The 27,567-nt window shown below is 36.3% G+C and overlaps 2 protein-coding genes across 3 annotated transcripts in view; one reads left to right on the top strand and one right to left on the bottom strand.

The window, feature by feature from the left end:
- The window catches only part of cables1 (Cdk5 and Abl enzyme substrate 1), a 39,763-nt gene extending 33,526 nt beyond the window's left edge, over positions 1–6,237 (top strand). For both annotated transcript variants that reach the window (XM_059502309.1, XM_059502310.1), the window contains 5 exons: positions 559–712; positions 1,001–1,104; positions 2,640–2,746; positions 3,657–3,864; positions 4,126–6,237. In XM_059502309.1, coding sequence (XP_059358292.1) covers positions 559–712; positions 1,001–1,104; positions 2,640–2,746; positions 3,657–3,864; positions 4,126–4,266 — 714 coding nt within the window. In that variant the 3' untranslated portion in view covers positions 4,267–6,237. The remainder of the gene's footprint in view (positions 1–558; positions 713–1,000; positions 1,105–2,639; positions 2,747–3,656; positions 3,865–4,125) is intronic.
- An 8,686-nt stretch (positions 6,238–14,923) lies between these two features.
- Positions 14,924–27,567, bottom strand: part of npc1 (Niemann-Pick disease, type C1) — a 31,165-nt gene continuing 18,521 nt past the window's right edge. Inside the window, exons 8-25 of the mRNA XM_059502320.1 lie at positions 25,501–25,868; positions 25,114–25,340; positions 24,553–24,653; positions 23,458–23,560; positions 23,109–23,298; positions 22,044–22,226; positions 21,098–21,212; positions 20,610–20,737; positions 20,266–20,400; positions 20,017–20,106; positions 19,748–19,938; positions 19,183–19,298; positions 18,660–18,789; positions 18,130–18,330; positions 17,458–17,689; positions 17,215–17,328; positions 16,974–17,136; positions 14,924–15,225 (exon numbers count right to left, since the gene is read on the bottom strand). Coding sequence (XP_059358303.1) covers positions 15,146–15,225; positions 16,974–17,136; positions 17,215–17,328; positions 17,458–17,689; positions 18,130–18,330; positions 18,660–18,789; positions 19,183–19,298; positions 19,748–19,938; positions 20,017–20,106; positions 20,266–20,400; positions 20,610–20,737; positions 21,098–21,212; positions 22,044–22,226; positions 23,109–23,298; positions 23,458–23,560; positions 24,553–24,653; positions 25,114–25,340; positions 25,501–25,868 — 2,867 coding nt within the window. The 3' untranslated portion in view covers positions 14,924–15,145. The remainder of the gene's footprint in view (positions 15,226–16,973; positions 17,137–17,214; positions 17,329–17,457; positions 17,690–18,129; positions 18,331–18,659; positions 18,790–19,182; positions 19,299–19,747; positions 19,939–20,016; positions 20,107–20,265; positions 20,401–20,609; positions 20,738–21,097; positions 21,213–22,043; positions 22,227–23,108; positions 23,299–23,457; positions 23,561–24,552; positions 24,654–25,113; positions 25,341–25,500; positions 25,869–27,567) is intronic.

The raw sequence follows: 27,567 nt of genomic DNA on the forward strand, positions 1-27,567 counted from the left end.
AATATGATTTTTTTTTTCTCGGAATTTCAAGTTTATATCACACAATTCTTTATAACTTGCAATTTTGAGAAATTAAGTCAGAATAAATGTTCAATTCTGAGTTTTTTTCTTGCAATTCTGACTTTTCCTTTTTCCTTTTTTTATAAAACATAATTGCCTGTTATAAAGACAAAATTGCAAGATATAAACTGTTAGAAAGTATATTGAGTTATAAAGTCAGAATTGTGAGATATAAACTTGCAAATCAAAGAAAAAAAAAAGTCAGAATCGCGAGTTTATATCTCACAATTCTGACTTTATAACTCAATATGCTTTCTAACAAGTTTATATCTTGCAATTTTGACTTTATAACGCGCAATTGCATTTTATAAAGTCAGAATTGCAAGATATTAAAAAATTGTGAGTTGAATTTTTATTTATTTTTTATTCAGTGGCGCAAACCAGCTTCCATAGTTTTCACCTTTCTTTCCTATTTCTATATTAATTTTATAGCAAGTTTTGTGCTTAGTAAAAATCTTGATGAATATTTGACTACAGTTTCTGTAAATGTCTATACAGACAGTGTCATACACACAGTTCCTTTATCCAACCAATGTCCTGGGTCGTCGAAACACCATCGACTCCACGTCGTCTTTCTCTCAGTTTCGCAATGCCAGCCATCGCAGCCTCAGCCTGGCACGTGCCAACAGTAACCAGAGTAGCCTTGATACTGGTGCGTGTGCCAACAACTTGTCATGACTCTTTCACTTTGCCTCAGTCTCCCTAATACGTTCCACTTGTGTTTGGTTTCAATGAGCATTTTGGTAAGACCTCTGTTTAATAATGTGTTATTTATTAAGAAGGCTTGAGAAGGTCATAAACTTGTTGATACAAAATGCTTACCATACAACTGCTTTTCTAAATGTAGTACAATATATTTATTAAGCAGTATATTTGTTTTGAGGATTATGTGATCTCAGCACATGTAAAATCTGTTTATTTGCCTTCTCTTTTCTCATAGGGAATGAACTGGGAGATTTCAGGGAGTATGACCCCAATCTTCTGGATGACCCGCAATGGCCATGTGGAAAGCACAAAAGAGTGCTTATCTTTCCTTCGTACATGGTGAGTTATCACGTAACACAATGCAAGACTTGACCGATTCACGAAGTGATTTGTATTAATAAATAAAATAAAATATTTTAATTCCAAGGATCACTAAATATGATAAAATATTTCCTTTCTTAAAAAAATAAATATAGCTAAATTTCATGTATATGCTATAGATGAATCTATGCTGTTTAGTAAAAATAAATTTTATATTATTTGTACAAAAGCAAAATTTAAATATTAAAATATTTCTTTAAAATATATCTTTTTAAGTATATTTATGTTTTTCTTATTACTATGAAAATAATGTATAAACATGAACATACACTTTTTAGTTGTTATTAAAATTAATAATGTTCTAGGGAGTGTGTTAAAATGTTACATGTATTTACCAAAATTAATTTAGAAATATTAAATTAATATGAATAGCATAGCTGAGAAAATGCGGTCTTTTAATGTGAATTTGATGGGGAAATATTTACAGTAAGGATGGCTGACTTTTGATTGCAGCCTCTGGTATCTTAACAGATCTGAGCACAGTTTGAGACAGCTGGGATCTTATGTGAAACTAGAAACACATATGAGATGACCCGGGTGTTTTTCTCAAGAGAAACTAAATCTGAGAAGCAGGAGACTATAAGAAACTATTGAGATGCAAAGATTTCTTTTTTCTATGGAGTACTTAAAAAAAAAAAAAAAAAAGACAGGTCATGTCACATGTGTCACTCAGTTATGTGGCTTTTATTGTTTACTGTTACAGACACATTTACAGTGTGAACTTGAGTCCCTAGTTGTCAGTTAATTAGTAATGAACATTGTGCAGCAGAAATACCAGACCGGTGACCTTGAAAAATGCTTGTCTTCCAAACACTTGAAGAAGGACTATGCCTTTGTTTGTCTTCATTATTTTTATTCATTTATTTATTTATTTTTGTGTCCTATTTGTTTCTGTTGTTGGCAACTGTAATAATTCTTTTCAAATAACAGCTAGCGTCTAACTGTGTTTTTTATCATGCTTACATGACAGGAAAATATGTTCATTTCCTATTCTGCTCTTTTCTTTGTTTTTGCATTGTGTAGTAGATGCATACTTGAACTTAAAAACTCAGACGGTTCAGGAGACAGCCTTCCCCTTCCTTCCATTAGTTATTTAATGCTTGTAACAATCGCTATTGTGTTCTATGAAGGAAAGTTACCAGCGAGAATGTATAAAATAATTTCCATGCACATTATTTTGGGATGAAAGAACAAGGCCTCTGACATTTGTATTATTATCTCATATGCAACAATAAACATCCATTATTTTGATTTGAAAAATTGGAAGTTATGGTTATTGTAAGCATTAAAATGTAACTCTAGGAGCTCGATTGAGCATGGCTAAGAAAAACACTCATTTTGAATCTGCAAACCATTTCCAGAACAAATCCCAGTCCCCATGCTTTGAAACTGGGCAAATGTTTCAGTGACCCAGTGGAAAACCCTTGTGATACGTCTGTACTCATATGTATGTTTGACAGCCAGTCTCAATGAATTCCCCAACTTATTTCCAGACCACAGTCATCGAGTATGTCAAACCTTCTGATCTCAAGAAGGACATGAATGAGACTTTCAAGGAGAAGTTTCCTCACATTCGTCTAACACTGAGCAAGATCAGAAGGTAAGAATGTTGCTATCCAGTTCTTCTTGTGTTGATAAATCAGCAGTATAGTCTACATGCTAAGTATTTAAATTTGGCAGGGATGTACACAGAACCCTTGCATCACATCAGCAAATTTTCATAGCCAATTAACACTGACATTTTTGAAATCTTGTTAATACTGTGTGACATGCAATATTGTTTTGAGATTGATTTCATAAAGAGCCATTTATTGAGAATTTTTAAGCAAAGCAATTTTGGACATTGTTTTATGTTTTTTTTTTATTGTACAATATTGTATTTGGAAATTCGAACAATTCATTTGAATTCATTTTAAAATAATTATAATTATTTAATGTTTGAATAGACCTGTCAAATAAATTTTCTCAATAAATAAATCAGATCTCAGCAGTGTTTTGGAGTAGAATAAAACATAACACTCAAAATGTATTTCTGGTTAAAAATAATTCAAAAGGATCATTTAGATTACATAAATGTTACATTATTTCTACATATTCTAAAATATCTGAAACAATCACATTGCCAATCCCTGGAAAACAGTGAAGAAATGAAATAATTCAGCAAGTCAATCCAGATTTAATCCTTAACACAGGTCTTAATACTTTACAGAGTTAAGATTGGTTGTAATTTAGAATCAAACCAAACCAATGGCCAAATTATTCACATGGAGCAAGTGTAAATACCAAAGATTTTTGCCAGCTAAATAAAGCAGATTGTGGTTTTATAAACCATGAGCTGCTAAGAAGAGAGGGTAGAATGAACTAGATGATATCAAGGGTTTCAGCAAATAGTTTTTGATGTATTTACTCTACTTTTGTACAAGAACCTTAAAGAAGTATAAATATGTAAATATTCCATAACATCTGAGTAACCCGAGGACTGATGTATGTTGCCTTTTGTATTGTTGTAGCCTGAAGAGAGATATCCGTAAACTAGCTCAGGAGGTGTGTGGCTATGAGGAGTCCACGGTGGCCATGGCCTTCGTTTACTTTGAGAAGCTAGTGCTGCAGGGTAAACTCAACAAACAGAACCGCAAACTCTGCGCAGGCGCCTGCGTCCTCCTCGCAGCCAAGATCGGAGGAGACTTGAAGAAACACGAAGTCAAGCTTCTGATTGATGTGAGTTTATCTTTGCACACTGACTCTTTGAGCTCCTTACCCGAAGCTCCCAAATCGAGGGACCTCGTGACCACAGCTACTAGACAGATGTTATTTACATGTTCAATTGTCCTTAAGATTGATGTTTTGTCTCTGAATAATGGCACATCTGACAAAATGAGCTTTCTTTAAATCGCATTACTGTTGAATGTTTCTGTGCTGTGTAACAATGATCTTGAATTGGTGTTATATAATGAGAACTCTTGATCTCTTCCTCTTTAGAAACTGGAGGAGAGGTTTAGGGTGAACCGTCGAGAGCTAATCGCCTTTGAGTTCCCTGTTCTCGTGGCTCTAGAGTTCAACCTTCATCTCCCAGAGCATGAAGTCATGCCCCATTATAGACGCCTTCTGCAGAACTCCTAGCGACAGCCCCATCAGGGGAGTCCTCCTTCTCTCCTGATCTTCTCATCCCAGAAACCCCCTATGCACATCCAACGTCCACTATCATCTCCAGATGTTGAAATAAAGACACTATTCCACTGTTCTCTTTTCAGCCAAAGTGACAACTCTATACTCCAAGAAGTTACTTTCTAAATGGAGTACATTTTCCTGGACTGTTGATTTCTCAGTTTACTGAGGACATTTTAAAGTGTTCGGCTGTTTTCCACTTAAAGAGTTGTAAGTGTTAAAGAAATAGTAAACAATCTGTCATGATTTGCTCATCCCCATTATTGACAATTTGTATGCGTTTTCCCCCCCCTTGAAATGCAAAAAGAAAACGTTTGAAGAATCTTCATGTTGTTCTTCTCCATACATTCACAGTGTTCAGTGACAATGGCAGTCAAGCTCCAAAAACACATCATACAATAACTTTTTTGTGCAGAATATTTTAATTTCTGAGGGGTGGTTCATCCAAAAATTCAAATCATTCCAAATGTGTATAAATTTCAAAGTTTTTGTCTATACAATGAAAGTCCACTGGGTCCAAGAAATTGACATTTTTCAAAAATATCAACTTGTGTTCCAAAGTGGTTTGGAACGAGTAGATGAAGATTTTCATTTGTGTAAAACATCCCTTTAAACATTATTTACTGAAATAATCTCCCCCTTCACCAAAACACTGACATTTTTCTTGTGTTCCATGAAAAAAGAACTGCATTTCGGTCTGAACATTGAGTAAGACGAGTCGAAGTTGAGCAAATCATGAGGGAACTTTTATTCAATTTCTATCAAGTTTGATTTCGTTAGGTTACAGTATTCCTGTATTTTTCCATTCTTCTCCATATTTCCTTAACACTCTGCCAAATAGGACTAATTTCACTGCATTCGATCACTCTCAGTTGAAAGCCTTAAAAAAATAGTAGAATGATCCTGAACTCTGGCAAGTATGTGACTGTTCCTTATGTACAAGTGCACTTTTCAAGTCTTGTGAATGGCAGACCTTTATGGCATCTGCAGAAGCTGTAGGTGGAGGGGTTTTCATCTCATTTCTCATTTAAATTCATTTCAGCCAGCGGTCCCTCTGTTAGTGTGACCACCGAGCAAAAATATGTTGCAGACAGTAACAACGACATCTGTTGTAGGACTTTTCTACAGTTCTTAAGGGGTACATTTACGTACCCCATCGTTGTTTTTTTACCCTTGTGTGTTGACTTTGACAGTTTAGTGTGGTGTGGCTTGCTGCACTCATGGTTACTGTGGTTGTGCTCTATGTTAGAGTGGATTCTGAGCACATTTGTAGTGCTACACTGTATGAAGTAACATCCAGTCATACTGCTGATAATCAACGCTATTTTGCCGAGCTAGGCTCAACAGTGGCGGGAATATAATCTGTATGACTAATATGCTACGGTGTTGACTAATGCATGTACACCAAAGCAGTGTTAAACTTGCGTTTGACTTGTAAACACTTCTTTTTGAGAAAATGTTTTGATTTGATGATTGTTTTAAATCTGTTTCCTCAGATATTTTCTATCACCATTGGTGGTACAGTATTGTGTGTAAGCTGAATTTTATCTCACAGCACACCGACTGTGTTACTATATTCATAATCCCATTTTTTAATATGTAAAGTGTATAACGTTCACTATGCACTACTCAGTTCCATAAATCAGTTATAAAGAACAGTTAGAGATTGATGCATATAAAATCAGCTGAGAAGTATCTAATAGCTGGAGTTAAACTTTCTTTTAGTAGAGTAATGGCAAACTTGCATTTAACCATTTAACTCTAAAATAAATAATGCCTAGAATGTGAAGAGTTATAAAAGAACAAGATTTGGCCTCGTGAAATGCACTTTAGGATTTGTTAGCAAGTAACTGGGATGCCCAAAACAGATGAAACATTTGTGTAAATATGCTGCTTTGCTTGTTCAATAAAAAGCTACATTTTGAATATGTCATAAAATATTTTTTTTATGTGTTCTCGATGCATCAATATAATTAAAATATTGATATAACCTTCTTACTTGCTTAGTTAGACCTTTTAAATATTTTGGTTAATTTAGAGGAATTCTTTGGTTTGTTTCATCGTGAATGCTTTTTGGCTTCTGCACTTTGTTTATATGATCTCTATGCCTAATTTAATTCTTTGGTTGTAATCACAACAAAGTAATTTAAAGAAATCATCTCATTTATTATTAGGAGCTGACTTTATTAAAAAAGAAAAAAAGAATGTGTGATTTTGTAAAATATAGATAATAGGCCTTAAACCATGAGAAAACATGATGGGTTCGTTTCCGGTAAACAGGAAATGCTGTGTAACTCCATTCTTCATTTTTGACCAAATGTTGAAACAACTTTAGAGAAGTTCCCCCAACACCCATCTTGGTGATTTTAACATTCATATAGACAGTCTCAGCTTACATCATCTCCTTCAGCTGCTCTCTCTCCCCTACAAGTGTTATAGAGAACACTTCTATTTACAATGGACTGTAGCGTATTATCTTACTGGTTGTCTTGATTCAGTATGTCAATACCACAGTATGTCAAACAATCCCAATCTCTTAAACACCAGCTCCTCTAGCTCCTTCTTTACTAGGGACCACAAATAATACTTTGCTTTATTAGTCTGCAGTTTACCTGATAAATATATTTAAATGACATTTAAGTTTAACATGTTTTAGCCAACTTTACTTACTGAAGCTAATTTTGATTTGTCAAACCTCAATTTTTATCCCTGCTTCTGACGTCACAAGAACAGTCTACATCTGCGGATAACAACATCCACCCTGAACTCCACTTTCTCAATACGACTTAATGCTTAGTAGAAGAAACCTGTTGTTCCTGTGGCTCAGTGGTAGAGCATTGCGTTAGCATTGTGAAAGGTCATGGGTTAATTTCCCAGGGAACACACATACTGGTAAAATAAGGTGTACCCTAAATGCACTGTAAGTCGCTTTGGATAAAACTGTCTGCTAAATGCAGAAATGTAAATGCTCTGCTAATTCATGCTCCACAATGAAGAAGATTCAGTCAACTGAACTCAAGCTCAATTCCTTCTTCAACTGTATTTGCCACATTCCCTTGAAACATGCATCAAAACAACTTGTGTTTGACGACTGCAAACTCTCTTATGTTATACCTCAACTGCACTGACTGCCAGAATCGACTTCAAGACGATTCCAATCCTTCATCAAACAGTAGCCTACACCCAAGCCGATAAATACACTTGGTTATTCTGAATCAAGTCACCAGCCTCTCCCATCTGTCCACTTGACATCCAGTTCATCTATGAACTCCCAGACACTAACAGAACATAGATGACTCCCCAGTAATATATTTCACACTCCATCTAAAATCAGAAATACTCTACACAAGTATGCGACAGCAGTCATTAAGGCTTGGCCAGTGCATTGCAAGTGTGTGGTCTCATTACACATGTTGTTGTGTTAGTGTTGCAGTAACAAACCACAGTATTCTAATGGAAAGATAACGTTTCCTTCAAAAGTCAGACGTAGTGTCAAGTAACTAAATACCTGTTGAAAACTTAACTTCCTCAACAATATAAGTAATACAAGTAGAAGATGCGTGCACACTACAGTGGACTCTTCAAGTTTACTCGGCTAGATTAACTGGTCTGCATGGACATAAACAGACTATACTGATGCCAAAAATGATGTCAGACACATTGTCCGTGAGATGGTGCCAAGTATACTTTGGGCTTATAATTATATTAACATGCAGAGTTCATCTGTCTAGTTCAGGGGTGTCCAATCTTGCTCCTGAAGGGATAGAATTTAAGCGTGTATTCACACTTGTCTTGTTTGGTTCGATTGATTCGAACTCAAGTTCGTTTCCCCCATTGGTGCGAATGTTTTGGGCAGGTGTGAATATATCAATCGCACTTGGGTACAGACCAAACAACTACCAAGACCAAGCTGAAGAACTGGTCTCAGTCTGCGTCCAAATGAACTCTGGTATGGTTGAATGGATGAACCAATGAATGGATGACCTCAAACACACGTGTGGTTTCCTTTACAATTTCAGGTTCACTTGCAAAAAGGATAGTGTGAAACTGAACCACATAAAACTAAAACCAAATCAACATTGTATTTGGTCCGGACCAAAGCTAGTGAACTAGCTGACTTTCCTGTTGTGAATACACCCTTAGTCCCGCAGAGTTTAGCTCTAACCTGCCACAACACAGTTCCCTGGAAGTTTTTAGTACATTGACATTACATTTACATTTATTCATTTGGCAGATGCTTTTATCTAAAGTGACTTACAATTGAGGATTTACAAGCAGTTTACCATAAGATGGCAATAAACACAAGAAGTGCCCGTTATACAAGGTTTCAATCATCGTTCAAAATAGTTTAAAGCTAGGATAGTGATAATAAGAGAACAAAAAAAATGTGTATTTATGTGTATTTAATTAAGACTGGAGATAAACTCTGCAGAACAGTGGCCCTTCAAGAGCAAGATTTGTCACCTTTGTCTAAGAAATCTAATTTTTGAAGGATAAAATACACAGTGTGTGTCACATTCAATGCTGAGGTTGCTTGTAGTATGATTCAACTTGTATACATGCTGGATGAAGCTGAGCTTAGACCCTGTGCCAGATGGCAAACTTTGTACTTGTATACGTTGTACTGTATACTGTATATGCACATGTCCATGAAGTCCACAGGACTGAAAGGCAGGGGTCTCAAACCCTCCACATAGAGAGCTAGCTTGCTGCAGACGTCAGTTTCAGCCCTGATTTTCAACTAACTCTGAAAACTGTGATTAGCATGTTAATGTGTGTTTGATTAGGCTTGGAGCTGAACTCTGCAGTATGGTAGCTTGCCAGGAGCATGGTTGTCCCAGGGTTTCCCCCATGTGGCTGTAATGCACCTTTGACCCAGCAGTCAAAGCCACATTTCATCACAAAAGTGTGGAGTCGGACAATACTGTACTCAACTGTAGCAAAGCATAACATTACTGTAATATTTTTGCAGATATTTAGGAAACATGCCAAGTTTACATATTTGTTTATTTGAAAAACAATGCTACAGCCAGTTATTCGGCTTTAAAATAAAGCAATAAGCCCCAAGAAGTCATGGTTTACAGTGAATTTATAACAGCTAAGGGGCATTGTTTGGCACGACGGGAAGCAGCCCACTGCCAGTTTACCAAATAGAAGTTCAACATCCCAGGTTGCCAGCCGGCAGAAAATGGCTGTCACTGATGCCAGCAAATGACCTGGGTCAGATATTGCAAATTCTACTCGACCTAAAAAGTCTCAAAATCTATCTAACAAGCTCTGGTCTAGTGTTGTCTAGCTCTGCCCTTACAAAAAATAAGTTTATTCAAGTGTGCTATTAGTATACTTCTTTTAAACAAAAAAAATAGGAAAGTATGCTTTTAGTTGACTTTTTATGAACTCATCAGAAATATACTTAAATTTACATTTAAGTATATTTGACTTATACTTACAAATGTCAAAATATATTTGAGCTTTACTCCTAGAATCCGTGTTTTCATTATTATACGGTAGAGGGCGCTAGTACACATCTTCTGCACAGAATTTCCAAAAAAAAAAAAAAAGATAAAACAAGTGAAGAAGAAAAAAAGAAACACCAGATACTAACACATGTAATCTAACATGATCATCTGACATGAAACAGTATCAAAACTGTAACTTTATGAAATAAAATGTCGACCGATGAAGAGGTAATTACAGTCAAGCTTTGGGGTGTTGATCGACTCCGTCTACGTTTTGATTATCATTCTGAATCCAATTCAAAGGTTGTTTTTTTCAGCTTTTTGTTCAAAATGTTATTTCTTTATTTTTTATGAAACTTACCGACATTAAAGTGTTTAAAAAAAAAGAGCGCATGAAGCTAGAATAAAATGTTTTAGTTTACAAGCAGATACCCTTTTCTTTCTTTGGATGGTTTGGATGTTCAGATATTCATATAACAAAATCGAAACAAATTAAAACCTGAATAGGGACATAGAAGTATACTTAAAGTATGATGTAAAGTTCACTAGATAATACCTAGAATATCAAATATCTTAATAAAACAAACTTGAAGTATACTTTGTTTTGGTAAGGGTGGTCTAGTGAGTGGTGTTGAGCAGATTCAGCACTGATTGATCATTGTGATCATGCGCTCGACTGATATGACTGTGACTAGCTACAGTGATCATCGCTCAAATCTTAGCAGGAAATAGATGGATGGATGGTTTTTTAAATTTCAGTACGGAATGGTATCGCGGTCTATGATCAAATAAATATTAAACACTGATAAAACAACTCATCACCTTACACTATTAGGCTCATTGGCAAACATTTTTAGTTTCAATTGCTTCTGGCACCCAGCATGAGCGTCAAGCCTGAGGAGAAATGTCGGAAGAAACAATGCTTTCCATTATTTTGAATTTGGACTGTAGTTCTCATTTTACCCACTAGCTGGTAGGTGATTTCTGAGAGGCTAGCTATGACAACCTATCTTTTAAAGCATAAGATCTCACCCTACCTGAATAATCAGTCTCCAAAGCCACACCTTCTCCAAAACACATGAACATGCTCAGGCAGGCCAGAGGCTTACCAGCGACACGTACCACGTACTCATGTACCAGCGACATGAGAGATGACGTTGGTCAAGGGTTGAATACAATGCTGTCAGATTACCTCATGTCTCAATCACTGGAGAAAAAAATCATCACAGTACAAAGTGCATAATATTACAATAATAATGCCTTCCATTCTTACTTGGTCTGCAGGAGCTACTATAAATGGAACACGTTGATGTACAGTATCATTTTTCATGTCTGCGCGAACAGGGTGTGCAAATACATGCATTGACAGGACAGCCTACTGTAGCTCTTGGACTAAGGGTTATGATTGGACAAACATTTTATGGTCCTCAGCCTTCCACAGACAACAGTGTCTAAAACATGCAGGACTAAAACGTGAAACTAAATGGAACTAATTTTTAAAAAAGTGTAGATTCAACAAACATATAACCATCTTGTCAACCTCACATTTCCAGCTTTCATGACTCTTCCATCACGATTATTTGCACTTTCAAGCAACAGTACCTGTTCTTGATGTTCTGTCTGGTTCTTGAGGCACACCCTTCACACTTGACTTATATTCTTAACGGCACGTTCTGCTAACTGGCACTGATAAGAAAACGTGCAAAACACAAATCCACTCTTATTTTCAAAAGAATAGAAGTGTTTTCACCAAATTTCTCTTTACCAGATAGTAATAGATAAAGACATTTTTGAATGTAACGTCTGTTTATCACTAGTGGCCAGCTGATGTTAACACATATTGCAGAGATTGAGTCTGACAGGTGAGCAAACACTCCATTGTTCAGTGTTATGGGCTGATTTCATCAGCTTTCCTTTCATCCATAAACTAATAAATACAATAAAAACCACACTATGCACATTAGCCAAAGGTGTAGGATTTGAACTACTTTTCATTTAATCCAAAAACATACTTCTATACTATACAGAGAAAATGCTAAAAGCTGTATATATATATATATATATATATATATATATATATATATATATATGTGTGTGTGTGTGTGGCGTATCCATCAGAATTTGCAATAAAATATAGTTCTTAGTTAAATGTGTGTAAATAACAAGTCACTAATAGTTTGTTATAAGAACCTCAGAGCAGCAGATGGGTTCTGGAAATGTTGTTCCCATAGCTCTGATGCAATCAAGAGAAAGGGTTTCAAGCAGAGAATGATTTCTGACACAGTTCCAAGGTAAACAAGGCCCGGTCGCTCCAGTCTCATGCAGCAATAAAAACAAACACACGGGCCGGACTGTGGACACGGTGTATGTAGCTTAGCCCTATCCATTCACCAACTAATTCCCCCTTCAGCCCGCAATAAAAGCCCTTTCCTGATTTGAAATTCCTGAATCTTTCCTGGGCACGCATTGGTCACCCTCATTGTGGAGAAATATGAGTAAATGGTTAAGGTATGCATGCGTCCATTCGCTTTCTTTTCAAATGGTCGGAATTTTGGCTGAGGTGGCAATTTATCTCCTTCCTCTGGCTGCGGTGACTCTTGGTTTTACCCTCTTGGTTCCACTCCGTGTGCGTTTATAAGGCAGTTTATAAACAAGGAAGTGCTTGAAAGCATTTTCAGTAGACTTAATTGAATGTGGCTTTGTGAAGTTTGGCCAGAGGTGGCTCTGAATGAAATGACACAAACTGGTTTCCCGGGACAGCGCTGCAGATGGGCCCATGAATCTGATCCCTGCCTCCTTGCACTTGAGATGGCTCTCTTATTGGCTATCCAGTTCCTTTCTCTCCACTCGTGGCCTGTTCTCCTGTCAAATGACAATGACGCAAAAACGAGACCCTGAATTCCAGACGCTTATTTATTAATGGTTCTGTGGAATCGTTATGGCCCCAGATTACAGGTGCCGAATTCTGATCAAGTGAATTTAGAAGAAGGAAAAGGTACAAGAATATCCTTGCAATTTGGTTTTGAATTACTGGTTAAAAATAGAAATAAAAGCAAGTACAAAGTGCATAGTTTAAACCTAATAATTGTGGGTAATAATGTTTTTTAGCCATTTTAAATACTATATTGGGAAGGCCAGCAGGGGAGGGTGATTTTTATTTTGATATCTGCAGCTTTATCATTAAATAGTGGTAGTATTAGTATTATTGGTGTTTAAAGAATGAATCAGTTGGTTTTCAAATATGAATTTACTTTATTTAAACCTATAGGGCCTTTCAAACACAGTTGAAATGTAAAATTGGTCATAGTTTCTTAAGACGATGAGTGGTATTGGTGAACATTGCCTGTGCAAGTGTAACATTTGTATAATCAGCTTATGCAGAAGTGAAGTTTATGACTTTGCGTTCTCCTTTAACCTCTAGTTAACCACCAATAACAATGTTCAGAGTAACACCAGACAGTCCTTTTAGTGGCATTGCAATGTATAATTATAGAAATGTAGAAATGTTACATTTAGCTGTACATAAGTTATATAATATGAGCGAAACACCTTACTTCCTGTCTACTGTTGTTGGCTAGTGAGGGTCTCAGAAGGGACAATCCACATGTTTACTTAAAAAAGGAGAACCCTGTCTTTACTGCCATCCTAAACCAGAGGAAATCAATATTTCATTGTCTCTCCACCACATGGGGCAAGATAGAAACATATTAATAAATGATGAATTGGCAACTAGTACGACAACAACTCTTAGGAGGCAGTCAGCTCAGGTCAGGAACTGCCATAGCTTTTGTAATGCACAATGTCTAGTATTACTCGTTTAACAGAAGTCTGTTTTCCATTAAAAGGGGTGATGTTGGCATATCATAAAAGCTAAACAAAATGTTAATAATATGCAAAATGGTGCATTTGGAATGCATTTACAAAGCAGGGATATGTAGGTCATTATGGATGTGTGTAGGCACTGATACATTTTTTCTCAGTTTGGCAGTTCAGATGAAAGCGTATGTACATGGCGCCACCACACGGTTAAAATAAAAACAGCAATTTGCAGAGTACTGCCTTGGAAATCACTGAATTTTTTTTTTTATATATATATGCCTACGTTTTAATTTAACAGTAACTCGCATGCGAGTTTTCACAATTATATTCTTTTAAGTCTCACTATGCTGAAGCGGACTTGTTTTACACAAGGCTGCACAACTCCCACACACACACGCACACACACACACTAAATAAAGCTCAATTTAATACAAATTAGTATATGTATTTTATTTCAAAAATTCTTCAAATCAAGACTGTTACCCATAAAGCACAAACTTGAAACCGTTAGAACATCCACGAGGCACACATAACCCAACTTCTTAAAAAACTATTACATTTTTAAACATGTCCATGTTGCAAATGCCAACCCGACAGCCCATATCAACCCAAACTCCTCTTTGTAGAAAATAACCATTTATTTGTATGCAAACACATTTTTGCATTAGTCACATGTTGATTCAAAAGTGTTACGGTCCCCACCACGCTTACGAGGTACAAAACCTGTTTTAGCAGCCTTTCTAAAGCTACATTGTGTTAGTAATTGAAAAATCGGCAGGCAAAACACAAGGAATGTGAGTTTAAACCAAACGTCAGTGCCGACGTGTACTTGCGTTTTGGTTAATGAAACCTCAGGTTAGCCTAGTGGTTCAATTCGCTAAACGTATGCTAGCACTCCCTTTCTTGGCATGTCAATGCTAGTTAATGGAGCACAGCTTCGCAAGTAAACATTTTAAAATGTGCCACTGCATTCCATTTTCCCAAATTAGTTAACTAGCTAAGACTAAAGTGTTTTTAATGCATGAAAACCACAGAGTTCAGGTAGAGCTAACAGCAAACTGATAGCCGCCTGTGTAACATGTCGTTCTTGTCATAGCATCACAATAAATCAACAGATTGTCCATTGTGGCTCATTGTCGACAGTTCTTTCATTATTTGTGAAGTAAATAAATGAAGCACACTAACAAAAAAATGAAAAAGAAAAAACACAAATAAATAAAAAGGATTAGTTACACATTTTTTTTTACACGCATTCATCTGAAAACGATTTGCATTTGTTGTTTTACCACAGTGACTGCTGAGTTACATGTGGTTACAACATGTTTTTGATGTGATGAGACACATTTGAGGAAACAACGGTCATCTTTTCCACATACAGACTCTACTTCACTGGATCACTTCAATACTGAAAGGATCTTCCAAACCGATTCTTCAGAGCTGAGGGTTTTTGGTGTATGTTGAAAGGGAAAGCGGTGAAAGTCCTTCTGTATTAAGTCTGTTGAAGTGTTACTAACTAGCATGGAAATGAAGAGCTGGTGCTGTCCACGGCCGTTCAGTTAGTAGATAAGCTGCTCTCTCTCTGTACCCACAACCCTTTTGCGAGCAGCCATGACTTTTGCTTTATTTGCCGACGGGCCTATGAAAAGAAACAGGGAGAAGCTTGAAGAATTTCTTTTTCACATTTTCATATTTTTTAATCCTTTTTTTTTTTTTGGCACAATCCAAATATTTGGTTTAGTAGACTTTATGTTGCTGGCTTCAGAACTCTAAGGCTCTATAAAATCAAATTTATTTTTTCCCCAAATACTTTTTCCATTGAACTTTTACAGGATTCCTTTTTTATTTCCTGTTTTAATTTTGCCTGTAGGGCTGCACGATTAATTGAATTCGATTGTCATGTGCATTTTGTTAGTAAAGCTGGTTCTGTAACCCGCAGTAAATCATCATCACATGCTTTTAAATGGAGCAGCATTTACTACACAGAGCTGTTGTTCACTGACAAGTTAAGCCAAAAAAAAACAACAACCAAAAAACCAACAACAAAAAGATTTTATTGCGTGATTATGAAATCGAAGAAAACATTCGCGATAGTGACAGCTGTTTGCGTAGTTTCTCAGTGAACTACGGTTCTGTGAAGTAAATGCTGATCCATCTGAAAGCATGTGAAAATACCATATTTAATAAGGTTTGTGCTAGTTCTTACACAGAATAAGGCAAGCAACATATTTCATAGTATTCTAAGCAGTGATGAAGGCTTTGCATTATAAATATACTTTATTTTAATTAAAAGTATAATAATTATAACTCTGATAAACCTTACAGTATGTTGTCATAATCATTTTTTTATTAGTCACGTTGAATCAATAAAAGCAGTTAAATCTTCTGTTTACTCAGCTGCAGCGGTTTCTTCTGCGAGGCGTAGCGCGAGAGCGCTCTCTGGCCTTCAGATGGAGATTTACTGTTGATCACAGAATCACGCTTTACTAAAAGATGCGCAAGAGAATCGCAGCTTCTGTTGAATCGCATTTTCAGTTCCATTTCGATTTATTGTGCAGCCCTATTTTCCTGTATTTCATCTTAATGGCTAAAAAAAAAATTGTAAGCAAAAAGTATGTCAAATTAAACTTCAACAATTTATAAAAATGTAAACAAAAATTTAGTTAAAAAAAAATTTAGGGCCCTACAGTAACATTTTAATGGTTTAATAAAATTTTACTACTTTTTTTTTTTAAGCATGTCAAATCAAGTGAATTAAGACAACTTTAACAATTAAATATTTTAACATTTTGTAATTTTTGAAACTGTTGTCGTTTTAAAAAAAATTTCTGGACTAAGGTTCTAATACAAATTTATTATCAAAAACAGTGGTAACTAAATGAAGGCAAGAAAGATGAGATATATATATATATATATATATTTTTTTTTTTATGTAATTAAATAATTCAAACAAAGTGTTGTGCAACAGGTTAAAACCTGGAAGAATAACTGAGTATTCCTTTAAAATACAGTAGTAATAATTTAAATATCATTGTTATTATTACTTTAAAAACAATATTATAATGTACAATAGTCATGTTTCATCAGTTTCTCCAAGTTGTAACTTATTTTAGCGGGAGGTCTTGAAGACCTTTGACCTTTCTATGAGTGTATCTGACAATGGTTTTAAGTGAAATGGTGAAATTTTAAGTGTACGGCCATAATTTAGATTTAGTCATCCAAAACATGACAAATTATGTGATATTCTACAGAACAATATTAATTTCACTTGTAGAACAGGATTTTGAGACTCTCTCGGGCTACATAGAAATCAAGGGGCTTCTTTTAGGGGTATTTCTTTTCTTTGTTCGAATTTGCGACTTCTTTAAAACAAATATTGTGATTTACCTGCATAACTGAGTAATACAGGCAGAAAGATGAGGCCATGAGCAGCTCCTAGCAGGACTATTGAGAGATACATGCGGAAGTAGAAAATCTGGAAGATCTGGGATTTGGACAGGGCTAGAATCAGGATCCCACCGAATTTAGTGAGGGTGATGCCACTGAACACCTGCGGAGTCAAAGCAGCATGTAAGAAGACGCTTCACTGCACTCATACATTCACACAGCAGTAGCACACATCACTCACAGAGCTGCCCATGTGTGCCAGCGCCTCCTCTGCGCGATCCACCCTCGAGCTCTTGGTACTGACAGAGAAAGCCCTCACAATATGACTGCAGAACTCCACCGATATGCCACAACACTGCCAAGGAAACAGTTATGGTAAATGATGTCAACAAGCATTGATAAAGTGTTTCAGTAATGAATGTTATACGTAGGTCACAAGCTTCAACAATCCTGTATTTACTGTACCACTATTCCTTTAACTCACCATGACAAGGTTGACCAATGAGACGGCGTTGAGGCTGATATCCCACAACCACATGACTCCGAACATGTTGACCAGGATCATAGCAATGGTGAAGCACACCAGCACAGCCGAACACAGCTCAAAGCCCAAAAGCACCGTAGACACCACAAAGATGGCCATCAACGAAATACCAAGGTTAAAGGCAGCGTCATAGACGATCGTGAGATACTGTTCGTAAAAGACGTAGAATACACTGTCCATGGAGGAGAAAAAATAAATACATTTATAGAAGACATAGAATACAGAGAAAAAGAAATCTACAAATAGGTCAGGGGCCACAGTGATAATTACTGATTGCAAGTGACAATCCTAGTATGTATGCATGCATGTATTTATAAATAAAGATTTTGTATTACAACAATTCTAATAAATGTGACAGGGTAACTGTAACTTATTTGGAATAAAGGGGTTGAACTGACAAGCATACAGTTAAAAACATTTACACAATATCACCACTCTTAATGGAAGTAGGTCACGAAGGATGATTGTTCCTGAACATTCCATGTGTTTTAAAGTGTTAAATCAAATCTTAGAAAAAAAAAAAGAAAAAAAAAACAGCTGCAAAATCAAGGAAAGTGAGATTTCTTTGTTTTTGAAGGGCTTCACAATAAGGTTGGTTTAGAGTGTGTTTACCTGTAAGGAAAGACACTGTAAGTCTTGTTTTGTGGGCCGATGGCCTGCGTGATGTTGTCGGTAAGCTCTCGCGCCATCTTCAAGGCATCAATGAAGTCAGAAGATGTTTTCAAGATGCTGTGATAGCTCATGAAGTAGGTGGCACCTACGTCAGTGTTGTTCTCTAGGAGATCCACAGCAGTGCTGTATGCAGCATGACCACTGTATGGGAAAGAAAAGGAGCTATTAGTCAAAACAGAGAGTCCTACACTTATTTTGTGAGCTGAATTCACTTGAAGTGGATCTAGGGAGATATATATATATATATATATATATATATATATATGGTCACCGTACCCAACTGCTAAAATTCTATGTGCCCTGGATCCTGAAAATTGCATTAAATTAGCCAATTATAGAGATTGCAATTTTGGAAATCTTGTGGAAAATAAAAAATAATACACAAAACGGATCACTAAATGAATGGTGGACAGGTACCGGATGCATTAGATTCCTGGGAAATCTGATCAATGGAAATGATTTAAACTTACCCTTTTCCACACTTGATATTTGGGATGTCTGAGAGAAACATGGGGAGGAAGTGCGTGAATTCAGTACCATTAGGGTTCTTTTTCCCCCAAGAGGTCAAAGGTCTGCAGTGAACACAGCTCTTATCCACCACTGATGGAAGGAAAACATCATAATTAAAAAATTATAATAATTAAAAATAAAAAAAAAGGAAACATGACAAAAGTTTAAATTGTGTCATGACCTTTTGTTTTTTTTTACCAGAATCTAATAGGTTTGGAACTGTAGGTGAGTAAAAGACAGTATTTTTTTATTTTTAGAAGCCATAATTTGATACTAAAAATGCTTTGATTGTTATGGTATATTCACATATATCATGAAACATAATTTCCATTTAAATATGTTTAGGTTCAAAGAGCAAAGAATAGTGTGATCTGTACAGTGACTTCTGAAGTGAAAATTCAATAACTTAAACAGCACTCTGGATAAAGGTCCTCTGAGGCAGTGGAGGTCAGGGCTCTGTTGATTCGGTGGATAATGGTTTACCTGAAGCATTGCAGAACGCTCCGGTGGTGTTATAATATCTGCAGCAGGAAGACTGCGGCTTCACCCAGTCAAAGTAGTCGTCCAGCCAGGACGATGGAGCGTTGCTGATCTTAGTACTACATTAACAACACAAAATATGGCTTTAATGATCTGACAAAAGTTATTCAAAAGTTGAAAGCAACTTTTCTGGGAATTTATGACAATTACATGACTGAAAAAATAAAGCAAAACACTATGCATTTATTGCATTGTTATTACAGTTAACTAAAGCCCAAAAAAAATGGTGTTACTTGAAATAAAATGTAAAAATAACTTGGTTTTCTAAACCAGATGAGAGGTTTCTTGGGAATTATAGTACATTAAGGAACGATTCTGTGACTTTTACGGCAGGAGACCTGGAAATGCAATGCAAGACCTTAAATGCAAATTTTCTTCAAAACCACCTCATGCAAGCATTTTTTTTCTTAAGGATGAATGGAAACGTGGCTAATGATACCAAAATAAGACTGCTTTACTGAAAGTAAACTTTTTCCTCACTGGAAAGGTGTCAAAAAGTGTCACTCACTAGTTTTTCAAGAGCGATGCGGTATAAATTTGCTGGACTAGAGAGTTGTTGTTGCAGCCCACTCCGCCACACACCGCGTTCTGACCCTCTGAGGTTTTGTAGTCATGTCCGTCCTCTACCACAAAGTAAACTGGTGCCCCAGTGTGCAGATACTCACTCAGATTCCCGAAATAATCCAGCACATAGGAGTCCTGTGTGTTCAAAAACACCTCTTTCAGGATCTTCAGAATGCAAATATTTGCTAAGGGAAAGAATGGGTATATACGTACATCAGGCATGGACAATTTCTGATCAAGTCCAATCTCCACTTTATTAACAACGGCTATGCTAAATGACAGCATTCCCACAAACACAGCAACCTGCAAAAGAGAATCAAAACTTGTGAGATCGCAAAAATGCAGAACTTGATCAAATCTAGGTTTATGTAGCTTAACTGTTATACAGTAGCAGTTGCATCACAATTATTCATTTTTTTTTATTAATAGCATTTCTATTTTGTCTTGTTTCTTTACACTTACCACCAGGGGGCGCACCCAATCCTTCAAGATGAAAGGAGCATATATCTTCTTAAAAAAGCGGAACAAACAACCTTCTGACTTTTCCCGTTGTCCCTCAGGAAACTTCACACAGCAAAATATATCTGGACGATTTGCCTGGGAAACAAATAATAATAATAATAATAATAATGATGAAGAAAGAAAGACATTAAACCGAAGCATCTCAAATCACTACATATTGAAAAAAAGTGCTTAATAAAACTACTTTGGTTAATCATTCACTGTTTCAAGTATGAAATATGTTTCTGTTCCTCAAATTCTGTTTTCTCACACAGATAGTACTGGTGTGACCTTTAACCTCTCACCTCTTGTCTTTTGATGTCCAGGCCCAGCAGAGACACAAAGCAGCTGATCTGCAGAAGGAAGTCAATGAAGACGGCCAGACCAGCGAATAGAGAGAACGTCCTCACTGCAGGCATGCTAGACAGACCACCTGGAGATATGTGCAATTAAGAAAAACTATAGTCATCCGGGATAGTTTTATGTAGAAATAAATATATTTATTTATTTTATTATAGAAAATTAATGATTAAAAAAAAGAAATCTCGGAATAAAAACTGTGCAGTCCGGTGAAATGTTTAACAGTCATAAGAGTTTGACAATGACTCTTAATAAAATGTGTAATACCATACTGAAATCTGAAATAATAATTATAACAAATCAAAACAAAACAAACCCACGTTCTCATACTAGCATTTATTTCTTATAATTATTGCAGTGGCATTCATCCCTTTTCATCTGCCATTTGTCAGAAATGTAGAAGTTAATCACAAGTCTGAGGATGATGGCATACCTAAAAAGAAAGCAACGGTCTCAGAGAAGGAAGAGAGGAACATGCTGGGAGCCACCTCTCCGAGGATACGTCCAATCTGCTGATGAAGCTCCTCTTCAGGCATCCGCTCATCCCTCTGAAGAAAAGAAAAATGTGTTACTTGGCAGTTTTGTGAAGGCAAACGATCTCATCCATCATCAATCTTAAAGATACTGAAGTAAAAACAAAACTACCATTTATAAACAGGAAGTAAAAGGTGCTCGTCTGAACCATTTCAGTGGAAGGAGTCACCTGACATTAACAGTAGCTGGCTTTCCATCACCCTGCTTTTATGCGCATTTTAAAGTATCGCATCAGAATCGAGTGATGAAAATGCGAAATTTCTAATAAAAATGCCTTGATTCGCAAAAAAGGTTTTTTTATGATCGCTTGAGGTGTTTTTTGACTCGTGCAAAAAAGGGTTAATGCAAATAATGGGAGATGGAAATGCATTTTGCGAATAAATAAAATAAAATAATCATGTGACTTTGCGCTATGGGACGGTAAATGCTGACTAACCAGCAGAGTGATCTTGTTCCACAGCATCTGAAATGTTATGGTCATTCGAAAATGTCCATGCAAAATTTGTCTTCAAAGTATTTCTGTATAATTGGCTCCCAGAACGGTTAAAAGACTACATTCCCAAACAGCAGCAACCACCTCCGAAAACAATAACCGCATTCATTGGATTTCGTCTGCTCATTCTGATGTGCAAGTAATTATTATATTCAGTAGCTTCTCCTCCTTTTATTAGTGATGTACAGTGGCATTTGATCATTCTGTTCTCTTTGACTCATCGGATGGAAACGGTGCTTGTTCACAAATGTTTTGTGCGATATTACAATTTTGCGCATAAATTCGCAACTTTGGATGAAACCCGGCTAGTGTCATGTTGCAGCTGAATCTGCTCTAAGGACGCACCACCCACCTGGTAGGTTTGTACAATGATGAAGATGTTGTCCACGCCCACAGCCAGCACGAGGAAGGGAATGACCTCAATGACAATAAGAGTTAGAGGGATGCCGATGTAGCTGAAGATACCCAGCGAACATGCGACTGAACTCAACACGATCAGGATACCGGCGATACCCAGAGAGATCTTAGAGTCTACCTGTGAAAAGTGTATAAACGCAGATTTTCCAATAATTAGGACATGCAAGGTCAGCCTAATGATGCTTGCAAAGGTCAAATAAAAGATCATGGCTAATGTAGGGCTTAAGCATTGAAGAACAGCATAGCCGAGCACTGTAAGTGTATATTGCTTGTATAAGAGCATAAGGTTTATAGCATATTCTTTTGAATTAAGCAATATCTATATTAGTGCTGTCAAACAATTAATTGTGATTAATCGCATACAAAGTATTCATTTTTATTCATATTAAATTATTTAATATACAAGCATAACATTTTCCTTAAATATATACATGCATGTGTACATAAATATACACAGTTCACATATATATTATGTAAACAAAAACTTTTCTTTCGGATACGATTAATCGCAATTAATCGTTTGACAGCACTAATCTATATACCGTATTTTCTGGACTATAAGTCACTTTTTTTCATAGTTTGGCTGGTCCTGCGACTTATAGTCAGGTGCGACTTATTTATCAAAATTAATTTGACATTAACCAACAGAAATGAACTAAGAGACATGAACCAAGAGAAAACATTACTGTCTCCAGCCGCGAGAGGGCGCTCTATACTGCTCAGTTCTCCTGTAGCCTACATAGAGCGCCCTCCTGCGGCTGTAGATTGTAATGTTTTCTCTTGGTTCTAAATAAATGCGACTTATAGTCCAGTGCGACTTCTATGTTTTTTTCCTCATCATGACGTATTTTTGGACTGATGCGACTTATACTCAGGTACGACTTATAGTCCGAAAAATACGGTACTTCATTTTGCATCATTACTAAACAAACATTTCGAAATGCTGTCACAGCATCAGAATTAAGGCCACATTTTAAATAAAGACATATGAGGGTCCTACCAGCACTGTCCAGAAGCTGTTAATGTGTCCCAGAGCCAGTGAGATGTAGACAAACATGATGACGTAGCTGATGACGATGGTGGTGACATCACTGCTGCTCTCGCGGTCGATCTCATCTTCAATGCTGCGCTCCGCACTGAATGAGATGGTCAGGTTGGGGTTGTCATAGTTCTTCACAAAGTCGATAAACCTGTAGAGGTATGGGCAATGGCGGTTACTCTAGAGTATACTGTGTATATGTGACCACAAAAGAGTTGCCATTCTAGATCAAACTACTCATTTTCACATCTTTTTTTATAAAAGATTTAGCCATAAGATATACTAAACAGATCATTTAAATCAAACTTACGCTTTCTCCCATGCTAAAGCTTTGCCTAGTTTTTCTGTGTCATTTAGGTAGTTGTTGACAGGAAAGGTGATCACTAGAGCTGTGGCGTTGTTGTAATCATTACCTATATATGAAACAGGACAAAACAGATTACAATGGGAAAAAGGAAGCTAATAAAATAAGCTAAAAGACAGACCATTACGAAAGTATTACTATTACATACTAGATATGATTTGTGTCAAGAAAAACAAAATAAGAAAATTACAAAATACTTTACGACAGAAAAAAAAAAATAGCATTCATTAATAATATAGCCAGTAAGAAAGTTCTTCCAAATGCACAGCCTCAAGTAGATGCTTGTGTTAAAAGTTCTAATTGAGCAGATTTGACTTGTGTTTTCAATTTTCTCTCAATTCAAGATTTATGTTAGAAAATATTTATATACACACACACAGTATAGATCAAAACTTTGGGGTCAAGTTTGTTGTAAGCATTTTTTAAAATAAATAATTATTTCATTAAGCAAGGATGCATTGAATATACTGAATGCATCACAGTTTCCATAAAAATACAACTTTTTAACACTGATAATAATAATAATAATAATAATAATCAATTTTTTCTAGAGCGCCAAATCAAATCAGAATGATTTCAGAAGGATCATGTGATTTTAATTGCTGTCGAAAATGTAGCTTTGCCATCATCACAGGAACATATTGCATTTTAAAATAGATTACAATAGAAAACAGCTACTTTTAAATTATAACATTTCACAATTTTATGTTTTTTTCCCCACAGTATTTTCTTTCTAAAAAACAGTTTAGAAAGATTTATTTTTGCTGGTTCTGCTTTATTATTATAGGACAGTAATTAGACCGGAAGCGTAATGGGGGAGAGAGAGTGGGGACAGGATCTGGAAAGGTTCACGAGTCGGGACTTGAACTTGGGACGCCCGAATATGTCGATGCACTGCCCACGAAGCCATTGGCATCAACTAAAAACATCTTAAAGTCTATCTGACCTCAAATAAAATAAAAAATAGGGTATGTTTCCAAAATGAGATCACAATGACATCTTCGTTCTATTGTATTTTAGGTTTATTTCAGTAAAACTAACCTTCATATCCACCAAGAGCAAGCCAGGGGAAAACTGGTCCTCCAAATGTACCCATGCAGGCGTCATGCAAGGGGCTTGTGTCATCCAGGGACGTGGGAGAGCTAAAACAAAAGAAACAATGAAAAAAACAAAAAGGCATATTCAGAGTTTATTCAGTTTAATTCATGTTACATACATTATGAATGACAATAGAGAGCCGGAGGAAAAATCATATTTTAGTATTTTTGCATTGTCATAGTCCTGAAGTCAATGGGTTTTTCTTAAATGCCGAATTAAGGTCTGTGGCCAACATTATTCTACGACCGACCGACCGACATACAGACCGACCGACCGACAGACAGACAGACAGATATATATAAAGTCTGAATTGCATTTAGGCTTTAAAATTCATAAAAATGAATTTTACTTGATAGTATTGTCATGATGAAGAAATAAGTCTAGAAACTGTTGAGCTTATTTTCTACAGGCAATCAAGGTAATACTACCGTCCAGGGTGGCTTACAAAATTACATCACCACTCTATCACTATTAATTCAAAAAAAAAAAAAGAGCATAGCTCACCTGACACAATACATAAAATGAGTGTGGTAGTCAAAGTAGACATAGAACTCATCAGCAAGCTTATGATTCAGGACTTCATGGCTGTTCTGGAAGTAGTTTAACACACTTAGGATGGTACAGTTGTCATTGTAAGGAGCCAGTGGAGAAACACAGATGTCTTTAAGAGTAACCGTCTCTCCCTTGTATTCAGCTGTTAGGTTTGTAATTTCTATCTGAAGATCCAACACCTACGTCCAACAGAGCAAGAGTTTGATTGCATGTATAAAACAAAAAAATACCATCAATGTGAATGATGCAACATGCAGCTTGAATGCTTTCAAAAAATATATTTTATAAAGTCTTCAAAAGTATTTGGACATTTCTGGTCACAATATAAAAATGACTTGCCTGACGGAGGAGTGTTATGTTCAGAATGGAGGTGAAGGGGATGTCTGGTCCGAAGGTGGGTGAAAAAACGTACGATGCATTCACCGGGGTGGTGATTATGAGCTGCTCGGTGCGGAAAAATGGCCCAAAGTGCTGGTCGAAATAGTCCTTCTCCTGCCTGGCCCTACTGCTGGGAGACGACCAGAGCTCCACCGGGTTGGTTGTGATGCGCATGTAGGTCAGTCCGGCCGAGCAGATCGACACCAGCACCACGCTGGTCAGGATCACGGTTAAGGGGTGACGCACACACATGGAGCCCCAGCTGCTGAAGAGAACCCGGAGACAGTTCTCAAAACGCTCGCCCAGTGTCTCGCAGCACGTAGCATCACCTAAGAAATAAGGACGACATTTAATGAGGACCTGAACTGAGAACATCTCTGTTACACATGTAACCCACGTTTCCAGAAGGATGGAACTGAGATGTTGTGTTGACACTGAGTGAAAGAGAACTTATTCTGTGTAAAACTGATCATTTTTTTGGATGTTAACAGATGAATTTCAGCACCACTATTATAAACAAATGCAATGAAATAAATATTCATTTTAGCCAACAGTTTACAGGGCAGCTTTTTAAAAATGTAATTAAAGACTATAAGATCTGCACAATTACAATTCCATATGTCCATAAAGAAAAACAACCATACAAGCAAAAAATAAATAATGTGTCTCAGACCATTATACTTAATTAAACTGACATTAGTTTAGATTAAACTTTATTGTCACTGAACATGTAAGGTACAAGGCAACAAAATGCAGTAAGCATCTAACCAGAAGTGCAATAAGCAGTAAGTACAGAATATACAAGGTCTACATCTGATTTTATATATATTTAAAATATATACGAGTCAGTGTTCATCTTCAGTTCTCTGTTCACAGCAGTTCAGTCAGTGTACTGTTTGAGTACATGAATTACTCCGGGATATTGGTTTGTTTGAACTCAGAGGGAGTGTAAGCCACATTAAAAAAGTTAACAGCTTAAGTCATTTGTGGATTAATGCGTACTGGAGACGCGAACCATTTAAAACGATTCAGTTCGATTTGGTGAACTGGTTCAAAAAGATCCGGTTACATCGAATGATTAGTTCGAGAACCGGATATCACTACCTGCAGTGTTTTGAACTCTCTCACAACAGACCCAGAAGAGAAGGCAATGCTGAATAAAGTCGTAGTTTTTGCTATTTTTGGACCAAAATGTATTTTCGATGCTTCAAAAATTTCTAACTGTCCCTCTGATGTCACATGGACTACTTTGAAGATGTTTTTCTTAGCTTTCTGGACATGGACAGTAGACCGTACACACAGTTTCAATGGAGGGACTGAGAGCTCTCGGACTAAATCTAAAATCTCTAACTGTGTTCCAAAGATGAACAGAGGTCTTACGGGTTTGGAACTACATTAGGGTGAATTATTAATGACATAATTTTGCTATTTGGGTGAATTAACCCTTTAAGGATGATTACTGCATATATGGGTGTTTCCATTTTACTGAAAAATATTTTATCCTTGTCTTGTGAGTCCATTAACTGATCGTCTTCTCCCCGTAATATTTGTATATTATTATTATTTTTGGTTATATTTTTATATTATATTCGTTTATATTCATATTTTCCTTTCATTTTGATCTCTTTGTACTCTTTGTCTGAATACTTTTGTAAATAATAGCCTACTGTAAATGGTCGACATGCAAATCAAGCTTTAATCAAGCCAAAATCAAAGCCAAATCAAGATTATGCTGACTGGAATTTTTGCTGGAATGTAGTGATGCACCGAAATGAAAATTCTGCGCCGAAACCAAAACCAAAAATTTAGGATGCACTAGGCCGAAAACCGAAACTGAAGCCGAAAATGGCTTCTTTTAAAAACGTATATATATATTGCTTGGATTTAATGGATCTGAATTGAAAAATCACAATATTATAATCAAACTTTTATTAACAGTTACATAACAAAACATAAAATATTTTTTACAATAAATATAAATAATAATTATTCTTCAAGTTTTATGTTCCATCAAATAAAATAGTTTTT

Source organism: Carassius carassius, chromosome 20 (genome assembly GCF_963082965.1).
Source record: "Carassius carassius chromosome 20, fCarCar2.1, whole genome shotgun sequence".
Lineage (NCBI taxonomy): Eukaryota > Metazoa > Chordata > Actinopteri > Cypriniformes > Cyprinidae > Carassius > Carassius carassius.